The 24,828-nt window shown below is 39.3% G+C and overlaps 1 protein-coding gene across 3 annotated transcripts in view; it reads right to left on the bottom strand.

Annotated features, from left to right (window-relative positions):
• Positions 1-20,104: 20,104 nt before the first annotated feature.
• pax2a (paired box 2a) overlaps positions 20,105-24,828 on the bottom strand; it is a 61,244-nt gene continuing 56,520 nt past the window's right edge. For 2 of the 3 annotated variants that reach the window (XM_088351233.1, XM_088351232.1), the window contains exons 10-11: positions 23,921-24,007; positions 20,105-23,811 (exon numbers count right to left, since the gene is read on the bottom strand). In XM_088351233.1, coding sequence (XP_088207359.1) covers positions 23,735-23,811; positions 23,921-24,007 — 164 coding nt within the window. In that variant the 3' untranslated portion in view covers positions 20,105-23,734. The remainder of the gene's footprint in view (positions 23,812-23,920; positions 24,008-24,828) is intronic. The other variant, XM_088351234.1, reaches the window with a different exon arrangement.

Consider the following 24,828-nt stretch of genomic DNA (forward strand, 5'->3'; position numbering starts at 1 on the left):
TTGAACTTCCTTACACCACAGCTCAGAAAAAAATAATAAAGGGAATGTGCAAGACAAAGGAAAGAGACCCCCGCGGTGCCTGGGTCTCTGCTTCCTGTCACGAGTATTCCTGTGGGCTTTCATATGACAAAACACAGAAAGTTCTTTAGTCCCTGTGCCTGTCACGATACACCCTCATAACTGCAGCTGTGTATTTGTACTCACGCACGTGTGCATTTGTGCGCGTTTTGGTGTGTGTTTTTGCTGCGCCATGTTGTCTTGCTGTCGTCTCTGTCAGCTCGTAGCATGGCACCTGCTCTCATGTTTCTAATTAGCCTCATTTAATTAAATATATTCTACAGTGCATCTCCTTGCAACTCGCTTCCTCAGCAGGATTCGTCATGGTTCTTACCAATTTTTAGAATTCCATACGTTTTACATCAAAGTTTTCCACAAGCTTTAATTCGGTTTTGTTTAGACTGTGTACGGTTGTGTCTGATTGTACATACTTAATAGTCTGTTTTTAATTTTGGACTCCTGCAAAGGAGATTGTATATGGTGTCAATTTGTTATTTTGACCATTATTGTGCACTGGTGTTCATTGTTCTGAGTATTATGAACTGTTGACATCACCAACCGTGTTTCTGTACGTTGAATCCACATCTTTTAAGTCTGGTCTGCTATATATATATATATATATATATATATATATATATATATATATATGTATAACAACTAAAACTATAAGTGTCTTTATTGATATTGATAACAACATAGTCAATAATGCTTTTGACGACAGTAGACATGGCACTCTAGAATAAACACGTAGTAAAGACTTAAAAGAGAAAATAAGATTAAAATTATTTCAGGATAAATAGGCAAGCATATTTACAAGTTGTAAGTGCATTTCAATAATAGTGCAATGAAAAATAGTGCATCGTAACAAGAGTGCAACAAAAATAATAATAGATAATAAGATACAGTACACGAACACCCATTTTTCTATACACAGGAAAGATATACATTTTTCACAGCCTTGCACGCTTGTTTAGGGTGGTGATGGCCCACGGGAAGTAACTGTCTATGAGCCTTTTATATCTGTCTGTGGGGGCCTAGGGGTAAAGAGTCTTTTACAATGTTCTTGGCTCTGCTGCGGTATCACACGCCGCCAATGTCCTCCAGACTGGGCATGGAACAGCCAATAATTTTCTGGGTTGTATTGATGACTCTCTGTATGGTTTTTAGGTACCAAGTATATTATTATATTATTGTATTGTGCAGTGCAACCGAAAATGAGTGTTAAAAAGCACAAAGAAGAATGCAAACTGCCTAGACTCAAAGTGACCAAACATTTTTTTGGGGATAATTTTTTGTCATGCCTTTCACCAGTTTTTTGGGGTACCCATATTAGTAAGACTGCGGACAAGTATGTCAGCTCCTTTTGGGTGATAGTGATGTTATGTTAAATGAATGCAAATATCTTGAAATACAAGTATTTCAAAAAAACGTCAACACCCAATGATGATAAAGTTAATTCACTTTAGCCTATTTTTAAAATCAATAATGTTTTTTTCCAAGAATACATTTTTTTACCACTAGGAGACCCTAAACAACACACATACTTTCTCTTTAAAAACTAAAGTGACACAGAATTTACCAGAATAACAAAGCCAACACTTGGGTTTAAGACAGCCTATTTTTAAATACATTTCAGAAAACGTAAGATGCCGAAAACAAATTGGGACATACAAAAAAAATCTGTTTTCCAGTTTTATTATCAGGCATCTTGGAATATTAATGAGTTGATGCATATTTTACCTGCAACTTTTGCATTACACAAGCTTTAAGTAGGTGAATCTCTGAGGTAACAATGGCGTGTTGCTAAAGGGTGACTGGGTGATTTGTAGACAGCCTCACTTCAGTGGCTGCAGGAAAGACAAGTGGAGGTTGCAGCGTGGTGAGTAAACAGAAATCAGGGGAGCAGTTTACCTGTGACAGCCAACCTAAGCACCTCTTTCTTCTCTGTTAGCTTTTGTATTCCAATTGTCAAGTTCACTTGGCCGCTCTGCCGCTGTTGTCTATTTGCTTCCATTGTGCCCGAGCTTATCCCTCCGGTAAATGGAGAGAAATGAGGGGAAAATAATTGGCTTTATTGCCGAAATGAAATTACAGGCAATTTCTCCTTGCCAAATTTTAAGTATAAAATATAAACAGCAGGATTACCTTGAATTTAAGTACACTACAGTTTTGACACAAGAACACCATTACAAAGATGTTAATAGTAGTATTGAACGTTTAATTGGAGTGGTAAAAATAATATTTTTTCAGAATGAACTAGTCTTGACACTTTGAGGTACGTTGAGATATGAATTAAATTCTTTTATTGAATATACAGGATCCTAAGGGGAAAGGCACATTTAAGTTAACATATTTAATTGCATATAAGCCTACATCGCATATAAGCTGACCCACTTAAACTGCTTTAAAATAGCCACACACTGAAATAATTACATACCCAACATATCAATGAAATGTATTGCAAAACATGTGTGGAGATGCAGTGTGTTTCAGGCATAAAAACGTTGTGTGCGATAATATTTACAGCTCCTTAATGTAAAAAGAATGGCATGTATGCTAATGACACAAGAATTGCTAAGAAAAAAAACAAAAAATTGAATTTCTGCCGTATTTTTCCACTGACTATTACTCACCATATAAATTCATATGTTTACATACCACAATTTATGCTCATTTTACACACCACTAGGGTTTGTTAACCTATGGGTTAAGCCACTGGAACATAAGCATACCCTAATACCCAGTTTGTCTTACGTGGTATGAGTGCAGGTGACATTAAGAAAGGTGCATCTGAGGTACAAAAGCCTATTAATGAAGGTCAGTGGAAAGAGCTTTGAATTTCACTTCCTGATGTCAGAGGCGAGGGCAACCACGCAGCTGCTTGCCATCCTGTGTTTTCCACCGGAAAAGAAAAGATGGAGTAAATAATTCACACGCCTTGATGAACAGCGCCCGAAGGCGGGACAAAAGACGAGCTCGGAACTTTTGGCAAAGGCAGCGACGCAGAGAGATGATAGTGTTTCCCCTGTGTAGCGCTCTCTACGTTGACCATATGGACTTGATAATCACCCGCGGGATGATCTAGCAGATTCTTGATCCGGAGCCCAACATCACACGACACCTTAATTAGCCGCTCTTGATATCGTCCTTCACGCCGCCAATTTGTTGCCATCAGGACAACAGCCCGGGGTCAGCAGTTTAACTGTTGAATTTGGTCCCGGCTTTATGAAACAATTTCACTTGAGATCCTGAGGAAAGAGTATAATTATCTTGTGGCTATTTGTGCAATTCCTGCAACCACAGTCATAGTTTTACATCCACCCTAGACAGTTTGAAGTGTGGATCTTCAGGTAGTTTGTTTTCATAAAATAAATCAACCAAACCAAAGTAATGTTTTAGGGCAGGGTTGTCAAACTCATTTTTACCGAGGGCCTCTTCAGCTTAATGGCTGTCCTCAAAGGGCTGGATGTAACTTAGGAATGCGACTAAATATAATTGGAATGCAAAATAAATTTCACTCTTCCTTCATATAAAGTAACTCTGAATTCCTTAATTATTCAACTCACAAAAATTATAGTTACACTTTACATATACAGTAATCCCATGGTTATCGCGGTTTATGGGGACCAAAACCCCCATGAAAAGTGAAGATTTGCGAAGTAGTGTTGCTCCTTTATAAAGGCCCCCATAGGTCAAACTTACCTCGCGAAGACGTCATTACCTACTGAAAGTATACGATTGTAACAAAATAACAAGTATAGATCAACAGCTAAAAACAGAACACAAATTTGCAGTTGAATGAATGTTCTTTATTATCATTATACACAGGGTTGGGTAGGGTTACTTTAACTGGATTACTTTCAATTACTTTTGAATTACTCCAATACCAAATATGCTAATAAAAGACAAAAGAAACTAAATATGAATAAAATTATGACTCCCAACACGTAGTAAGCTTTCTCTCCTGGCTTTGATCTCTGTGATCTCCAGCAACATAAAAAAAAAAGTGACAGAAACAAAATGAAAATAAATCTAAACCTCTTGCCAACATCATTTTTGCCGTTCCATGTATTCCGTTACTCCCCAAGGCTGCACAATATTTTGTAATTTTATTCATATTTAGTTTCCTTTGTCTTTTATTAGCATATTTGGTATTGGAGTAATCCAAAAGTAATTGTAAGTAATCCAGTTAAAGTAACCCTACCCAACCCTGACAATAGTGCAACATAATTGGAAAGCTTCTCCTTTCAGAGTAAAAAAGCAATGTAGAATGCAGCTGGCTAGCTGCATGCTAACGTCGGGTATATTAGAAATGAGCCAGGTCTCCGTGATGATTAAAGTACAACTGACCCGCAGTTTCTAACGAGTTGTTGCTCCAAGTTATCCGATTCATGGGTAATGCATTTGGCAGGGGTGGCTTAAGAGAGTTGTTAGCCTAGGGATAGTAGATGGCCCAGACCTGCAGCCCCTTCTCGATGCAGCCTCAGTAGCTTCCCGGATGTGATAGCAATCCATGGAGCACTCGCAAGTGATCACCTTTTCTTTGCGTCCCTCTAACTTTCCTCAGAGTCCGATTTAATTGATGACATGCTTCTCAATGTATAGAGCTGCTTAAGCTCCTAGCGGTTGACATGCCCAGTTTGTTTTGGACGAACACATTGACTTGTGAAACCAGCTGTTTGACTGACAGCATACACTAGCCTGTCACAGTTGCGTACATAGACAGTCACACTCACCCAAAACACAAAGCCCTCCCTAACCTTCCCCCATGATAGCATTTGCTGTGGCCCAGACACAGTGCACAATACGTTGATATAAATGACAATAAAGACAATTCAATTCAGAATCTGCAAAGCATTCAGCCAGCGATAACCGAAGCACGAAGTAGCGAGGGGTCACAGTATATTAAAAATTAAATACAATGATACCTTTACATACGAGCTACTCGAGCTACAAAAAAATTGGAGATGCAATGTTCTTCGGGCATAGATGAGACCCGAAATACTTGAGACAATCCAAGTTACGAGACTTTCCAGACATTACCACAAGAGATCAGGGCTTTAAAGTCATTTTGTTGTCTTCATGTTTCTCTTATTACTGTATTTTTATGTTCAATTCCTATTGGAATGTTTTTTTTTTAATTATCAGGAAGTTTTGTTTTGTATTTATTTATGGTTAACTTGAATCATTTTGGGAGCCCAAGAACAAATTAATTGGTTTTCAGACATCTTGTCAGGAACATTTGCACCAGATACAAGCAATTAAGATATACAAGCAGGGTCCGGGAACCAATGTATCTCGCATGTAGAGGAATCACTGTCTAACAAAACACCAAAATCTTCTTGGATATGTTTTGGATTATTTATTTCTTAATTCCACTCATGTGCAGCATAATGAGTGGCGCAAGTCAGGTCAAGTCATGTTTTATGTATAGCTCTTTATCACAAGGTGTCTCAAAGAGCTGCACAGACCACAGGTTATTGCAAACTACAGACTATTATTACATCATCCCCTGATCTAAAACCTACATGAGGGCAAGGAAAAACTAAATGAAGAAACCTTGAGAAGAGGCCGCACTTGAGGTAGTCCCCCTTCCTGGAAGACCAGGTTGCGACGAATGTTGCAATAACAAATGATACACAGATATTGTCAACGTGAAATATAGGTCATTCATAAGCTATAGAATAGAAGTGTGTTTTAAGCCTAGATTCAAACAGTTCCACTGAGGTTGCAGATCGAATCGCAGAGGCCTCCCTTTGCAGACATTGTAGTTGACAGGCATTGGGGAAAGTTTTTGGTTTATTTTCAGATACTCAGACATTTTAAGCTGTAGGTGCTCCCATAAAATGACTTGGCTCGTGGGCCGTGAGTTTGACACATAATACACAATGTTCCATTAAAAACAGTATTTCAATTGCTTGCTACAGCTATAGAAGCTGCATGGCTTGTTAAAAGAAGCATATTAAAATTAGTACGATGGGTATCATTCCGCTCCGGTGACTATCCAGCTCCGGAGAACGTCTGTCCGACTGGTTTGTGACTGTATATTCACCCTACTGCCTGATTTCCGGTATGGAGTAAATATTGCCACCCCACACAGAATAGTTCACTTTCCGTCAAGTGGAGATTTGAAGAAGTCAGACGTGTTGTGCCCGCCTCGTCTATAGCGCTTTATTAGCATCCCAATGACATATTCAGGAAATAATTACCTGGATGAGGCGCGCATAAACGCCATATTTGCATCGCGAGGAAGGCTCGGTTGGATAGAGCTTTTGTCTCCATTAACCTAGAGCATGGTGTTAAAGGATCTGTTTGCGGAGAGAAAATGAAAGCGAGTTGGGCTGACAGCGCCGGACCGAGACAGTTAAAGCCCCTCGCTGCATAAGATAATTAATAAATAAAATACCAGGGGAGGCCCTGCCATGCTTTCGTCTATGACAGGGGCTGTCTCCAGTGCGCTAAAGCATTAAATGACCAATTTCTGTCAGACTAACTTCCAGCACGCTCTTGATCGCCGTCTCCCTCTCTTGCTTTCTCTCTCTACTCTGCCCTCTCGTTCTCCAGCCTCTCACCCCATGATTTTTTTTCTTTTCCTCCGCCTCCTTTTTCCCTTGCTCCCTCGTTTTGTGAAGTAGGGCTACTTTGCTCTCTTTGCACCGAGTTTTTCGGCGACTGATGGCTCTAGTTCATTTCTGCTGAATTAATTGGTCCCTGAATGAATTCTGTTGACAGGGCAATTCATCATGTGTTTGGCCTGACAGTGACTGGGTGTTGGGTAGGGATTGGCGGGGGGGGTGGGGGGGTGGCTGGGGGGCGGGGGTATTTCGAAGGTTTGGGAAAAGTGCAAGAGATTGTGGGTGTGTTGTGTGGAAAAGGGGGCTTTTAGGGAGATAGTCAGAGGTGGTGGGGGTTTCTGGTACTGGTCTCTTTTGACTCCCTGTTTCTTCAGACTGCTGCAAGCCTGGATGCTCTTGTTGCAGTTTTACCCAAAACATAACAGACCACACACTCTTTCTCCCTCTGACACCACACCCCCGGATTTTTTAATTACCTTATTTTCTGTTCTATAAGGCACACCAAAATAAAAGGCGCACCCCCAAAAAGTAACCTTTTGTCATATTTTCTTCATATACAAGGCGCACAGGAGTACAAGGCGCATTGAATCAAGAGAGAGTTTGAGCAACCAAATTGAAGAATAACCGCAGTGCTCTTTTTATACATTCACCATATGTATTATTGCAACGAAAGATCAGTCCGACCCGTAGGTTGTTTGGTACCTGGCCGCAGATAAAGATACAAAAGTTATTCTATTTGTGTATATATGAAATTGCTATTTCACCGATAATAACCTCAACATTTGAGGGTTTTCATTAGGGTGGATTACAGTATTTGGGAAACGGTGAGTCAGTCTGCACATACGCCAATCAAATTTGCTCGACATTGGATGCGACAGGAATCAAACCCGTTACGGGGCAACGATAAGACTGTTGCCTACATTGGGGTGGACAGATCAATCCAAATATATACATTATCGATATGAAGCAAGTACTTGGATTGGATCAATACTAATGTCCTGGGATTGATATTTCGTTCCTCCACCAATTTTATCAAACCATCGCTTCTCTGTGTAGATATTGGACCCTTCTCTCTCTCACTCAGCGTCCCAGACCACTCTCAGTTTATGTCTGAGTAACAGGCACACTTTTGGCACCCTTCCCTACCTGGCCTGCTGCTTCATCCTGCCTGCCAGGCAGAAGAGTGGGTCAAATCTTTTTGCTCAACCCTACCAGAAGCAAAAGATGAAAGAGGAAAACAGGAATAGCAGCAACTACAGAAAAGGAGAATGTGGTTTTCTACTGTGGCTAGACCAGAATTTACAATACATAGACGAATGGCACCTGAATAGAGCATTACGGGACTGAGTTCAGGCAAAAGAATGTCTTCAAGATGAAAAAAAAAGGCGATACAATGTGGTACATTGAGTAAAAAGTATGATGATGAGATAAAATATAATGCCTTTTCCTATGTCATGAATGTTGTTGCTCTTGTTGCCGCAATCCCGGCTTGATTCCAAATCACAGGCACCTTCGAGATAAAAACATCAAGGCAATGTAGTATGTTGGGTAGAAATAATGTGATGAGGCGATACAATTTGATGTCAAATAGATCTCTAATTATCTTGTTGGATTATTATGATTATTGTTACCATTGTTATTCTAACTAACTTTATTGGTCGCCTGGTCTGTGGTACAGAAAAGGTTGTAGACCATTTATACATACGGTACATTAAACTATATGGCACACTGAATAAAACCTAGAGGAAGGGCTAACGCATTTGAGAATAACTGCGTTGCAACTTTTTTTAAACTTACGGGATTTGCTGCAGCGATTGATCGGTAAAAAAATGATGCTGACCTAAATCGCAAAACATTCTATGCAACAAGTTACAGCAGGGACAGCGCTAAAACCTAAACACTAGGCCACCAATGGTACAGGTAACATATGAAACGATTTGATTTCATCTCATTATCACGCTTTATTGACAGTGCCAGGAACACATGTCAGAGAATTGAGAAAACAGAAAATTGTCCTAAAAGATAGACCTAAATTGAGAAAAGCACAATGAGGGATTCTCATTGAATCTGACTTTCTGTTTATTCATATCTTCCAGGAGGACTTCCTGTCTACTCCATTCAAGCACCGAGCAGAATTAGTTTGATGAGATAATTAGATGCCCACCCTTGCACTGAAAACGTACTACCGTGCCTTATCACGCTCGCTGCTAAAGTCCAATTGAGCAGTGCACCTGTAATTTTGGTATTATATTGTATTTGTAAAACAAAACAAACAAACGATAAATTCAAATCCCTCATTGTAGTTCATTATACATCAAAACCTATTCCGGCTCGTCAGCCGTTTTGTATTCTGCTATAATCAGGTAGCATTGTTTAGGAATTAATTACAGAGTGTGTTGCACAAAGGCCATTCAAAAAGATAATTCAGCTTCTAAAAGGAGAGTGCGGCAGGCCGCTGACTGATCGAAAAAGGAGGGGAGTTGTTATAATAGCACGTTGGCTGACGAGGGGGTACTCGGGAAACAACTGCATGCCTGCACTGTGCGGCCCCTCCGACTGCTCATTATTCTAATTGCGATCGGTACTGCAGTACAGAGAAGGGGGGAATGCACACAGCGCAACTAACGTCAGAGCTTGGACATGGCAGAAAAAAAATATCTTCAGGCTGTGTTGAATCAATCAATGCTCACTCATTACAAACATCACAAAGTCATGTACTTGTCGCCTGGATAGTCTTGCGCGCCGACAGTGAAAATAACCCTATAATCATCATCCTGTCAGGATCAGGATCATCAGCATGGACTAGGGCTTCGTAGCTCTACCACGTGGAAATGGTAATGTTTTGCGCTGTGGATTTATCTATATGTCAGCTCAAATCTGTGGTTGGGACTTCAATACAAGCAATGGAATTTTTAAACATCTCAAGACTACTTTACAATCAGTGAATGAAGACCAGCTCAACACATTGTTCACATATCTTCTTCAAAAAACGTATCCAATTTGTATCTTTGCAAAGATGGAACACTGGAAAAAAAGATTATGAATGTCGTTTACAATGTGATTGGGCTTAACACTCAAAGACAAACATGCAATAAAGACTTGAAGTAAAAGTGTGAATTATTTGACCAGAGATGTATTGTGTGAAGTTCTAAATAGGACCAGAAATAATACAAATTACAGAGACTTAAAGTGATCAAAATGCACCATTTTACTTATCTTTTTTTTGCCTAACCATTTTGAGGTTTTTGGCTAGCCGTACGGCAACATGGTAGACAATCATTTCAGCCCCATTTAGGTGGAGCTCATTTTACTGTAAAATAAATGCAACCTTTTTGACCTAAAAATGCACGTTTATATGATCTATTTGTGCTTATGATTTATATCAATATTGTTTTTTTATGAATGACATTTTTTTAAAACACTAAGAGCCACCTAATAATAAACACTGTCCCTTTAAAAGACACGTATAAGATACAAACGAATGTTAGGATGAATAGGCAAACAACTATTTCCAAGGTAGTTCTTGAAAAGTGGCCTAAGTTGCAAATGCATCTGAACAATAGTGCAATTAAAAGTTGTACGGTAATATTTAGGAGCAAAAATTCAAGAAATGATAAAGATACTGTCCCATCGTCCTTGTTTTAAGGGAACAATACTACACTGGTACAAATAATTGTACATATTTTAATCATTATTACTTTCATCTTGTTGGAAAACTTAAGATATTGTGAAATGTAAAATAAGGTTCTCTAGATTTTTTTGTAGATTTCTTTTTTCCTATTTTGGTATTTCTCAACTTTCTTTTCCAGTTTATAATCTTACAATTTTGGAAACACTCAATTAAGGAAAGAAGACAGAAATACATTTTGAACCTGCGAGGAGAATATGAGACGACCCAAACATCCGATAAGAAATTCCAACTTGTTCTAAAACATATACAAAAAGCAGATAAAAAGCAGCTCTGCCCGAAAGGGTGTGGGATCAAAGAAAAGCATAATTGTTGGCCGACGGTGACAATATTAAGTGTACAATAGTCAAAATAACAAACAACAATTAGTGATAACTGTAAAAAAAAAGAACTGGCAATTATGCAATCTCATTTGCTTGTGTCCAATATCAAAAACAGAATAAAAGTATCAACAGTAAAATAACAAGAATAATACATAAAATCTGTTGCAGTCAAATGTAGCTTATTTTTTTCTTATTTCAAAATGTATTTAAAAATATTTAAATTAAATAATAAATATAACTCTTGAAACATGCATTCAATATATTCCCCACGTATATTCTGCTTATTTTAAGTGTCATTTTGATTGTTTAGGATTAAACAAATTTTTTTCCTGAAGTCTATTGTAGAAAATTATTTAAGTTATATTTTGATAGATTTTTATTACAATATTTAAGATGTTTGGATTAATCAAAAAATAAAACAAACAAAAAAACACAAGGGCTAAAATATAAATCCTTTTTTTTTCATTTTACCTTGAAAGAAGATTTGGTTACTTTGCTACATTTTTCCAACATAGAGACCAATATTTAGATCTGTTTTGGCAACCACCGTTTTTCACTGTTAAAAAAAATCTAAAAACATTTTCAATATTAGCTGCAACTCACACAGAGTAACATTGTTGAACTCCTCTGTTGCCTCTACCCTGACCAATCTGTTAGGGGAATAATGGAACTAACGAAGGCATCTTTTGCAACAATAGCGCCTTCACTAATTAAAGGCGCTTCTAATGAGGGCTCATTGATTGACACAGTAGAGTTAGCCTCTCCCCTCGCCGGTGTCAACTATGACAGCCACATGTTGGGGCCCACGACGGGCCCCCATGCAGAAAGATGACAGGACGTCACTACGCCTCCGCCAACATTAGTCCCCAAACGCAACGCACCTCCTATCCTTTCTATAGACGTTTACGTGCAATGTACTGCTTGCTGCTTGCACTCCATTCTTACACTATATTCCCTATGGCAGTCTTGGGTTTTAGACTTGGTTACTGGTAAGAAATAGGAAGCAAAATTGCAGCATTGCCTTGACTTGAAAAACACTAAAAACTCAATAAAATTGTCAATAATTCAAATACAATGCCCGAAAACTAACACTAGTGCCGTAAGCAGTTTAATACAAACATATATGGAAGACTATGAGGAATTTCACTTCTAATTAGCAAAGTAAAAAAAGGAGTCCCATGCATTAAAAAGCTTTTCTTACTTTAGGTGTTGTTATTATATACTTTCAACTTGTATTTCTATTACAATACAGCTGGGGTCCGGAACGCATGGCTTACAAATTAGATATGGCTCTTTTTATGAGTATATCTGGCTCTGGGATTTAAAAAAGGCCAAGCTCATATATTCTATCATGTTCCGATTGGAATATACACTGAGTTGAAATATCACAAAATCCTTGGTTCGGTCCAGTGAATATAGAGTCCTTTCGTTTACAGTCACAGTGTCAAACGAACAGACCCCGCTTTGGCTGTATGTCTTTTTGTAATCCTGTGTGTTGTGTATGCAGTAGAATTGTAGAAGGGTTGTAGTAGATTTAAGACAGGCACGGACGGTACATTCATAGAGTGTTTACTTAACTTCTTCCTCGGTGGTTCTCAAGCACAAGTACAAGGCTGCACATTAGTATACAGCGACACCGCAGGAAGGGGAGTGTATTACACGACACCACATATTCCCTTTTTGTTAGAATAGGACACAAACAGTAGCATTAATCTGAAATACGCAATAACTCTTCGGTAAGTATGAGCTTATAGAAAACATACATTTCAATATTCATTATCAGATTAGAGGTAAATATTTATCAAAGGTAAGCAATATTGTAAGGAACTATACTGTCAATATCGGTAAGCAAAAGTGTGTAAACCTTGTAAACGTAAGCAGACTGTATGAGGATCATATCATAAACAAACATGACAATTTTTAAACAATGAACATTCATCGTGTCTTTTTTTTTTTTGAACATCACCACATCTTTTCTGTATCTTTTTTTTTTTAAGTCACGTAATCTTGAAGCCATGCAGGAGCATGTCGTATTCTCGGTGCACTCGGATAGGGATGTGGTGAGGGCACAGTTTCAGGTTCAGGTTCAGGTGGCTCAGCACCTTGGTTGCTTGACAGGAGACAAGCATCAGCATCAGCAGGCTGTGGCGCTGAAGCAGCAGCACAGGTGGAAGAATGGGCAAGGTGGAAAGCATTCCACACCTTTCCATCAAACAGCAGATAAGTGGCTGGACCCTTTTGGGCTACCACTGTCAGTGGCTTGGTGAATGATTCCAGGTTTGCGGATGCGAACCGCAGAGCCAATCTGGAAGCTGGGTGATTTTGCACCGCGACGTTTGTCGGTGTATTGTTTTGACTTCCGTTGTTTGTTTTGTATGTTTTGTAGCATGTTGCCTTTGTCAGCAGTGGGGTGCATGGAGTGAAGACCTGTGATGTGAAGCTTTGTATTCAGTGGTCTACCATGCAACAGTTCAGCGGGGGACACTGAAGTCACGGCATGTGGTGTGGCTCTGTAAGTGTGTAAAAACTCAGTGAAGAAGGCTTTCAGTGGTTTACCTTCGATGTTGGCTGTTTGTAGACAGTCTTTGAAGACTCTGTTGAAACGCTCAATTTCACCGTTGGCCTGTGGGTCGTACACAGAGCTGCGACGGTGTGTTATGTTCCTGTCACTAAGGAATGCTTCAAACTCGGTCGACACGAACTGAGGGGCATTGTCAGTAACAATTTCCTGTGGATTACCTTCTCTGCTAAACACAATGGAAAGAAAAGTCATAACAGAGGCAGAAGTAACATTTGAGCAGAAGGCAATCTCAGGCCATCAGCTGTAATAGTCAATGAGGGTGATGGCGAAGCGGCAATCAGCAGGCGCAGAGTGAATAGGACCAACAATGTCTACAGCAACCTTTTCCCAGGCAGCAGTTGGGGTAGGCACAGGCTGTAATGGGGCAGTAGGTGTGGTTGCGGTTTTGTCATGCTGCAAGCAGGTGGTGCATGATTTGATGGCGAGCTCAACGTGAGAATCCATTCCAGGCCACCAGTACAAGTCTCTCAGTCTTTGTTTTGTGCGGACGATCCCTTGGTGTGTAGCATGAGCAAGTAGGATCATTTTTTCCTGTAGCCGTTGTGGTATCACAACACGATGAGTGCCACGCACAATGACACTGTTCTGCACGGCAAGCTCATTTTGCACACGGAAGTATTGCACGATGAGGGGGTCAAGGCCTTTTGCAGTACGAGGCCATCCCTTCTGCATGTAGTGTCGCACCTTCTGTAGCACCAGACATTCCTCACACGCACTGGAGAGCTCATCAGCAGTGACTGCAGCAAAATCAGGAGACACAGCAGCCACCATCTCCAACTCCATCTCCTCGTGGTCGTCTGTGATGGGGAGAGGCAAACGTGACAAGCAATCTGCTTTTGTATTCGTTTCCAGTTTCGTCAGCTCCTCAGACACCTTGTCACGCACGGCATATGGGAGTCTGTGTATCCTTTGCTGGACTGGAGGCATGTCAGCACGCACTTTAACTTTGTGTATAAAACCTGTAGCAACGCCTAAAGCATTTGTAGTGTTGACAGTGTGACTCATATCCGATGCGGCAGGTGTTGCAATCTGCCCATCTTGTATGTGAAGGCGAAGTGCAGTGAACAGGTCCATTCCCAGTAGTGGAGTACCGTCAGGAACTATGTAGAAATCAGTATGTGCACTCTGGTTGCAGTATGTAGCAGTAAGTTGAAGACAGCCCAACACTGGAATTGGCTTCTTCATGTAGGTCACCAGACGTACAGTAGGCTTCGAGAGAGGCACGTGCATGAATGAATGTCTGTAAATTCTCTCTGGCAGAATTGAGACTGCTGTACCCGTGTCCACAAGCAGGTCAGTAGTAATTGACTGTTCATCATTCGCATGGAGAGCAACTGTACACGTAAGGCGCTTTGGGACTGCAGCTGTAGGGGCTACATGACACACAGTAAGGTCTGGGACAGTAACTTCTCTCACTGATCGAGTAGGAATTGCGCTGCGGCACACTTTACCAAAATGTCCACTTTTTTCACATTGGTTGCCTTTTGCATTTTTAGCAGGGCATTTGGGGTCATTTGCTAGATGAGAGTTGGAGCTACAACGGTAGCAGGTTTTGTGTTGAGAAGAGCGCTGTGTATGTGTGCTGCTCCGATTCCTTTTATCTCTTTGTTGCACGAACTTCACAGGAGCTTCGGGCACGTGCACAGGAGCAATAGCCTTAGCTTCTGTCATAGCGGATTCGATTTGTGTAGCAATAGCGATCGCTTTGTCAAGTTTTAAGTCCGTTTCCAACAGCAAGCATTCTCTGATCCTCGAAGAGGACATCTTCTCAATGAATTGATCCCTAATCATATGATCAGCAAACGTGCCAAAGTCACAGTTAGTAATTAATTCCCTCAATGCGGCAATGAACTGAGCAGTGGTCTCGCCCGGTCTCTGAGCACGCTGACGGAACTTGCTACGCTCAGCCACGACATTCATCTTCGGTACAAAGAAAGTTTTTAGCGCATCACAGGCGGATTTGTAAGTAGTGCCAGTGTCGGGAAGGGAAAGAAAAATTCTCTGCCCTTCTGTGCCTAAACAGTGCAGCAGTAGTGCGCGTTTTCGTTTGTCCGGCATGTCGTTTGCAGTCAATGCTAACATCTGAATCCACGTGGTGTACAACATCGTAGGCTCACCCGGGGTTTCAAGCAAAGCAGGGGGTTGTGAGATTCCGATACAAGTCATCCTCGTCGCCAATATGTTGTGTATGTAGTAGGATTGTAGAAGGGTTCTAGTAGATTCAAGACAGGCACGGACGGTACATTCATAGAGTGTTTACTTAACTTCTTCCTCGGTAGTTCTCAAGCACAAGTACAAGGCTGCACATTAGTATACAGCGACACCGCAGGAAGGGGAGTGTATTACACGACACCACACTGTGTTCGGAAAATAGTTTTTTTTCACTGTTGGGATACTTTAGGATTAAAACCCACAGAACAAAATGAAAACCTAAAAAACAAAATGTAAACACACAAAAGAGCCAGACAAGCATCCGGAGCAAAATAAATGGGTGAGCGTTAAGGGTGGGCGGATCTGTGCACTCTAGCACACCCCCTTCTCTCTCTTGCTCGGAGTCCTTTTCGCTGAAGGTATATGCATTTGTATACTTATTGTTTACAGTATTTAGTAAAATGTTTACAAAATAACTAAGCCCTGTTTTGAAACTATTATGTCAGTGAAAATGACAATCAAAATGAGCCTAAACAAGCTGCGGGAGGGAGACGAAAATTAAAGTGCTATATATGTGGCTCTGGCATTATTATTAATTCATAAATTTGAAAGAACGGATCAGCTCTAAAGGGTTATTGAATTCAAAGAACAGCAACATGATTGACAAATAACTATGATGTAAACAGCTCATAATAGTCAAAATCCCAAATAACAGTGTAATATAATAGTCAAAACAACATACAACAATCGAACAGTCAAAAAAAACTAAGATTAGTGAACTGTTTTTTTTAAATCATTATGACTTGTTGGACTGCATTACCCCGAATAATAAAATAATAAAACAATACATTATTTAAAAAAATAAAAATAAAATATATATATATATATATATATATATATATATATATATATATATATATATATATATATATATATATATATATATGTATATATATATATATATATAGACATCACAAGAGGTCTCACATCAGGGTCCCGGTGAACAAGGGAGCAAGGAGGAGAAAAGCGTCTCCATAAATCTTGTGCAAGCCCACTCCCCCGCGCTTGGGTTTTGAGAAGCCCCAAGGATGACAGGTGCTTTTCGTAATGCCTAACTGATGAGAGCCAATCAACTCGCCTCGATTCTGCCGGCTGTGCTGCTGTTGTCATCTGGCCCGCCAAAGTAAAGATGAGCTTGACTGACAGATGCATTCGGGGTTCACAGTTTATTGCTTCCTACCAGTGAGTCAGATATGCCAATTTAGACAGGCTAGTGACAAAAAGTTCCCGTCTAAATGGCATAATTCTACCACTGGGAATTCTCAGCTGGGAGTAGAGGGGAGTGTTGGTGTGCGTTTCCCTGTAGCTTTTCTTTTAACAAGGCCTGAATGACAAACACGTCTGACGGTTCGGGGCTGACGGAAATGCCGGCTTTTGATGCTTCACGGGGATCCATGAAATAAACAATAGGCAGAGCAAAGTGGAATAAAAATGGATTGGGTGTGTGGTGTTCAACACAATGGAGCTGATGCATAGATGTGAATTGTATCTGTTCTTTGCAATGACTTTTAGCTGGACTTTGATGCACAAAAACTTAAAATGGAGTTTACTTTTGGATAGATTTTTACCAGTGACGTGCACTCAGTTAGGCTACTGAAGCTGCATGGAAGCATACAATTAAACATATTTTAAAAGGTCATATTTGTTCAGTTTTAACGTTGCACCTCATTTATCTTTACAATTTTGGGATATTCTTTTTCAAAATGGCTAAATGTTTGCATCTACAGATGCAGTGAGGCAAGCAATTCTCTTGCCTCACGGAAGAGGACGATACTTAGAACAAGGGTTCGGATTTGGCGCGCATTTACCACTTGGAAAGGCTAAATTTTACACACTGTGCCTTTGAAATACATATTTCTTAAAATGAGAACTGTCTACTACCATCTCCTAGATAAGAGTATTTCCGCGCATAATATGAAAGTGACTTATCGAGCAGATAGTAGATCGCTTTCTCCATTAAACATATTTGAAAGAGGGCAGCACGGCGGCGCAGTGGTTAGCGTGTGTGCGGCACAGTTCTGAGGTCGTGGGAACCTCCTGCGTGGGTTCAAATCCAGCTCCGGCCTTACTGTGCGGAGTTTGTATGTTCTCCCCGTGCTTGCGTGGGTTTACTCCGGGCACCCCGGTTTCCTCCCACATTCCACAGACATGCATTTCAGGTGAATTGGCCGGTCCAAATTGTCCCTAGGTGTGAGTTGTCTGACTCCGTGTGCCCTGCGATTGGCTGGCAACCAGTTCAGGGAGTCCCCTGCCAGCTGCCCGATGATTGCTGGGATGGGCTCCAGCACCCCTGCGACCCTACTGAGGATAAGCGATGCAGCTAATGAGATGAGACATATTTGAAAGGAAACACTTTTAAAAATGAGCAACATTTTCTACCATCTGATAAATGTTTGCTTAATTCAAAGAGGACTTTGACTAAATATCTCAAACTAAGAATGATTATAATTAAAAAGGTTTTCTGTCTGTTTTTTAAGAACTTATTTTTGCAGTGTACTCAAGATGTGACTTTTTGAGTTATTTGTTTTTAGAACCATTTAAAAAGGGTAAATATGAGCATTTTCTCTTAAGCAGTGATATGCAGTCAGGGGAGACGGATGATGCTGTGCCTCACCTGTCATCATGGAATTATAAGATTAAGGTAAATGAGTCACTTTGACGACACAGCACTGATGGTTTTATTTAATTAGTGTAAAGTTTATCGTTTGACTTTGGGTTTTTTTTTTTTTACAATCTTGAAATTTTTACATTATACTGCAAATACGATTACTCCAATCAGTATGCAACATATTATTGTGCTGAGATTCTGCAGATGCAGAGTGAGGCATGCAATTTTCTTGCTTCATGACAGAGGGCGATTTTGAGGCCAAGGATTCTGATTTGCTGGACACCTCAGCCGAAACAATAGAAATCGTGATAGTGTTAGCAGGCTAACAGCAAATATTTTTTTTCTCATTGCATGAACTTTTTTTCATAAAGGAGGACATACTATCAATTGGGACTTTTATTTAAAAGGATCAGAGACTAGACTTAACATACAAGTCAAGACAATCGAACAATGCTACAATGCTACAATTTATACATTATTTCATTGCTCTGCCAATCAAATAAAGAATAAGACATAGGTTCATTTATTTGTAAAGCGGACATTGCCTGGCTTACCAAACACATTCCCCACCGCACATCAGTGATTCCTACTTATCCGAAACAACAATATATAAATAAACGTATTTAAAAGTATTGCAAGGAGCAAGGAAAAGTTGTTACAATTTCACTATTAATATAACAATTCTGGGACGGACTTAAAGCTTCCCAAACCTGGCACACATCAACGCGCTTCAGTGCTTGTTTATGATTTTTGGATAACTTTCACATCATGAATTAAGTTTCCTATCTTTGCCTTCATCAAATAATGTTTAAATAAAATAGCGATATTGATAAAGATTTTTATTCTGTGTATTATTTCAAATTTGGGTGGATTTAACAAGGGATCCGTCTTCAAATTTAGATAGCAAAATTCACAAATAATTTATAATCCTGTTGCTCATTAGAAATGGGAAATTAAACAATTCTTTCAATAATTGTATTCTAAAGGCTAAAGTATATTTTATATTAAGTCGTGAAAATGTGTAAATTTGTCAAGAATTCGGAGAACATGTGCTGTAAAGAAACTCGAAAGAGCAAATTCAAATTCAAGCTAGATATATCGTCTGATCAATTGATATCAAAATTAATTGTATAATTCTCCAATTGATTTTCATTGGTTTTTATTCCACTTTCATTTGTACATCTTAAGGATAAGGCCAATTGATATACATAAAAAAATATAATAATAAAAGATATATACATACATATTAAACTAAATCATTTTTATTTTTCAAAAAGATATCCATTTTTTCTCCCTTTGCTGATAACACTAGTTTATGGTAACATTTTATGGATTATCAACTGGTCAAAAGAAAATAATTAATTGCAAAATAAGTCAAAACATTTTAACAGTGGCTGCAGAGCTATCAACATTAAAAAAGACACTTCCCACCCCGGCCACCACCTCTTTGGCCTATTGCCCTCTGATAGATGCAACAGTTCTCACAAAACAAGGAAAAACAGGCTTAGAGACAGCTTCTTTTTCAGGGCCATCACAACCATAAAGAAGTGCACAAAATTGTTAAATCACATCTTGCAACTTGTTTTGTGATTTTCTTTTTTTGTTCTTTGTTGTTCTCTTTAATATCATTGCACAAAACTGTGAAAAGATATACCTTGTGACACGTTCCGGGGATTTTGTTAATGTTTTGCACTTCTTTCATTGCAATATTGATACAATGCACTATTCTTTTTCATTTAGGAATATTGCACTACGATTATAACTTAGGCCAGTTCCTAAGCACTGCGTGACAAATATATTTTTTCTGACTATTATCCTGATCATTTTTATGTTTGCTCATCTATGTTTATCCTGGAGTGCCGAGCCCAATCTTTGTTGTTGCATACAGTGTTTAACAACGTTGACAAAAATGACAGTTCAATTGAAGTCAATGTTCTCTACTTGAAAACTGCTTCTGGTAGATAAACTGAGTAGGCCTACAGCAGTAGCGACTACAGCATCCTTAAAATCTGAATCTCGGGTCTTCCTAAATTAACCGCAAGGAGACGACAGAGTCAGTGACATATAAAAGAATTTATTTCTTATGTGCACAAAAGGAATTGGAACAGAAGTGAAACAGAGCCATGATTGAGGCCACAGGGCTTTCCGTATAGATTTTCTCCTCAGAAATCTGTTTTTTAATTCTATTTTTTTCAATGTCCTGTATCATCTTACAACAGAGCGGTTTTCCGCTGAGCACAGAAGATGGTGGCATATACTCTTCCCTCACTTCTTTCAGACATGTCCAACTGCATGTAGACTGAAAAAAAGCAGTACATTTGTCTGACATCTTCCTGATACCAGAGGATGTACAGTAGATGGGTTTAACTAGGAGGTTGATATGAGATGAACGCATCTATACATTGAGAGCTGACCATAAATTGGATGAAACCAATGATCACAACATCTATAAATGGCCGACAGGACACCGGATGTGTCATTTTTTTTCCCTTTCACCGTGGACTAACCCTTGCTAGAAGGAACACCCTCACAATTCCCCACTAGGACATGTGAAGTCCGAGGCCCAACAACAAAAGGTGATATAGAAAGCCATTTAACTTGTTGCATAGTGACATAAAACATCGTCATGGCATTATAATGGAATTGGAAATGGGAAAGTACGATGTGAGCTCGCTACGAATGGCATTTAGCCTGGGGTTTTACACATCGGTTGCGCCTTCCACTACAGCACAACGTGACAATTAGGACACACATGTAAATGCATCATTTTGTTTATCTACAAAGGGAGCCGGTTTGCGTCTTGCGCAATCTTGTGACGCGTGACAGTATTTACAAAAAGGAATTGTCTTCACAATATTTACAAATCATTCTACGAAGCAGCGGGACGCAAGAGTCGCAGGGTTTCGCCACGCCCCGTCGCACGCGCCACGTTGTTAGCAACGTTACGTATTCAGAAATAATACTGCTTTATTTATGCATATGCACACTGTAAATAAAATATTAAATATCAAACCAAGTCTTTGGCAAATGTAGGTGTACATTCACAAAATAGGCTAAAAAAGGTCCACAGCAAGAGTTAAACATGAGGCAAAGGACTGTTAAGGACATTATGGAGGGGGCATTGCGTTGAACAGATCAATTCATAAGGCATACATTGAAATAAATTTACAGTTGCTATTCACAACTGTAGGCATTTAGTACTATGACAAAGTAGCTGAATACATTTTTTGTGGTATTAGCATGTAGTGTAGCAACGGATCTGACACAGTTCACTCACATATTCTGATATCTACACAAATCAGGTCATCTTAAAAATGAAAGTCAGATAATTTGGAAAGTAAGCCAATCTGGTAATAGTGCAAAAAAGGAGCCAAAAATGTCCATGGACATAAAAGGAATATTAGCAAAGTGTGACGACTACACTCAAAATTGTTTGCTTCTTTTTATACAATACAATTTGTGACAAAAAAATAAGTTAACATTCACATGTTTACTTTGAAAATGACATACATTCGATTATTTGCCACATCTGCGGATGGAGTTTCCATTTCATTGTGAGGCCAGGAAATCTGAAATGGTTTTAATGTCTGAAAGGAGAAGCACCCAAGTCACAGAATTTTTACAAAACTGAGGTGGGGTAATTCTCCCGCACTTAGGATAGTTTTGGAATTATTTTTACCAACAAGCTATGAAACATTTGTTCTTGTTTATTTTCCGTTAAAGTCCTTGCAAAGTGAAAACACCTGTCTTCAACATAGCCACACTGCAAAGAAATGTCAACCTGCCAAACTTCACAAGTGAAAGAACGTTGCTGTACGTTTAAGAGACACTATTTTAATATTGGCTGAAGTAAAATCAAAACTTAGAAATTGATAATTAGAATCTTTTCAGCTTCTTTATGTCTTATTATTGGACACCTGCAATGATATTAATAGGATGCCAGAGTTGTTCGTTATTTTTGACTATCATTCCTCTTGTTGTTTTAACTGTTATGCACTGTTTACATCATTGTCGTTTTTTGGCCGACAACGTTGCTGTTCTTTTTATAGCCACACTCATCTGCTTTTTGTAACCCAGTAGATTTAATAAAATGAAATGCTCGGGGAGGACAGCCTAAAATGTTTTTATTCTGGGATTTTTGTACTGTCCTCCTCTGATCTCTTTGCATGTGATAATCCATTGTTGTCTTTTTTAATGTCTACAAAACTATTAAATTATTTAGTGTAGGATACCTGACATCGTTCACCATCAATACCAAAAAAGCTATCTGACATCTTTAGCGATCAATGGCAATCAATAAGACAAAAAACAGGCTTAATCAAATATTTCTCACCATTAATTTATTATTAACTAGCTTGCTCACATCCTAAATTGAGTTTAAGACTGTGAGCTCAACATTGTAAAACTTTTTCATTTGGAAATATAAATAATGCTAATGAGCCTTTTGGTGCATTGTGACATTTGGACAGCTGATACATTGTGGTTTAGGATTTAATAGCGATCGAGCTAATTTGTAATAATGAATAATTTAAGTCAATGGTGCCCTGCCAATGGCTGGCAACCAGTTCAGGGTGCCCCCTGCCCACTGCCCAATGATAGCTGGGATGAGCTCCAGCACCCCCATGACCCTACTGAAGATAAGCGGTGCAGATAATTGATGGATGGTAAGTAAATGGCATGCACGGAACTGAAAGGTGTGGACTCGTGCCAAGAGTATCCTGGGTAAAGAAAATCTTGAATAAAAAGAAAATGAATGCATTTCTCAGTATTTGTACTATTTTAGTTTTTATATTCAAACATCACAAGAGAAAATTGTTGGAATTAACTTCAGAATTATAATCTTAAACTCAAGCCTGAGCACGACCAGAATTTTGGGCCACGTCGGGTTTTATTATCCACGTTATCCATATTATCATAGTTCTCCTTTCTGCCTCTCTCACTCTCCTAATCTAGCAACGCTAGACTCTTAAAGACATGTTACTGCTGTGGTTTATGGCCCAATTTCCAACCCCTCGAAATGACGAATGGCCAAAACATTTTCCTGTCAACTCAAATAAATTTGTCAACGATGGAAAATTGTCAGTTCATGTTACCTTTGCAGACACAGATATATAATATATGTAAATGTTTTTACAGTCTTTTTTTAACTTAAATTTGGTTAGATAGGTATTATTTAGTTATCATAATCCATACCTCCTCCTCTTGAGACCTCACAAACGCAAATATTGATTTCGGGTATGGCTCTGCAAGTCAAGTAAATTGGTTGGGCTCAGGCTGGGTCAGGCTTTAATACCTTGGTTCAGTCAAGCTTTTTTTTTTTAGGCCCGATCTTACCTCGGATTCACTTTGCATGGTCTTTAAGAGCAGACAAGAACTGCAGTTTGGATTGTAAAAGGATGATGAGGAAGAATGAGAATATGAACAACAGCAACAAGCCAAAAAAACAACAAAACATAATATTTAAAAGAAAAAAATACAGGGCGGGACGGTTGCGTAGACTCTTATGGCCCGGAGCTCAGAACGCCGACTTCGGGATCGCTTTCACCGATCCTTCTTCTAGTCTGCATGACCCTCGGTCTTTTCCTTGGGATCCCCTTCTTGCAATTCCCTTCGTTCTTAGTTTTTTCTCAGACGGGGACAATATGGAGGCCTGAGCTGTAGGCCTGCAGTTTGAGTTGCTCTCCGTGATAACTAGTGGCGGTCGTAGGCAGCGGCAGCAGTGGGAGGTGCGGAGCCACGGGATGCGGCACTATAATAATAAGGGGAACCTGAAAGTTAACAGAAGAACGAGCCGTTGGAAAAAAACATGATTGTATCCAGACTATATCTGTGCGCAGGGTGGGTGCTGCACATCCAACAATTGCTAGATTCACTTACTTAGTAACCCCGGATTGCTGAACCTCCACGCTTCGTTATAAGAGGTGTACTGGGGATGAGAATAAGGATTGCCGGAGAAGTCGCCTCCTGTGAAACAACACGGTAGCAGAGTGAAAAAATTTGACCATAACTAGATTACAAGCATTTACTTCATTATCCTCTCTGATGGCGTTGAGTATCAAACATGTTTGATAATTTTGGCTCTCTGTCGCCGAATATCTCTAGTTGGTGGGGTACCATAAATAAATATCACCTATGAATATATTTAAGATACCCTTCTCAAAGAAGAAAAAATGTCAATGTTTTCACCAACATTATTCATGAAATACATAACAGAAGTAAAATAGGTTTAAGAATACTCTAGTCAATATCTACCACATACTCACAATATTTCCACTTTTCACCCTTAAATCATGCCCTCCATTTAGAATGGAACACAAGTAGAAGTATTCTTTTAAAAATGCTACAGTTCTCTTCTTGTATCATCCGAGACATTATTCGAGTAACATCTGAGACATTATTTGAGTTTCCTTTAATCCTCAAAGAACAATGACAAACAAATGGCAACCACCAATGACAACACAAAAAGACAACTTTTCACTATCTTCCACAGTCCACTGTCGTCTAGATATATAGGGCTCATATTTTACAACACAAATTTGCGCTTTCTTTTGGCGCAGTAGTAAATATGTGGTCGTCCTCATAAACGCCATTTGACTCAGTGGTAGTCAGTGTTTTGAATGGTAACGTGATTTTAAAATGTGACGTAAATATTTTGAAGTAAAATGCACAGCTAAAAATGGCTTCAGGTATGTAGGGACACAGTGCTGTTAGCTTTCTGTAGCCAAGGGCAGGACCACAAAATATCCAACGAAGTTGGCGCCGGTAGAAAAGTGGGCTTAAATGTG

Source organism: Urocampus carinirostris, chromosome 13 (genome assembly GCF_059441175.1).
Source record: "Urocampus carinirostris isolate Australia breed hairy pipefish chromosome 13, RoL_Ucar_1.0, whole genome shotgun sequence".
NCBI lineage: Eukaryota > Metazoa > Chordata > Actinopteri > Syngnathiformes > Syngnathidae > Urocampus > Urocampus carinirostris.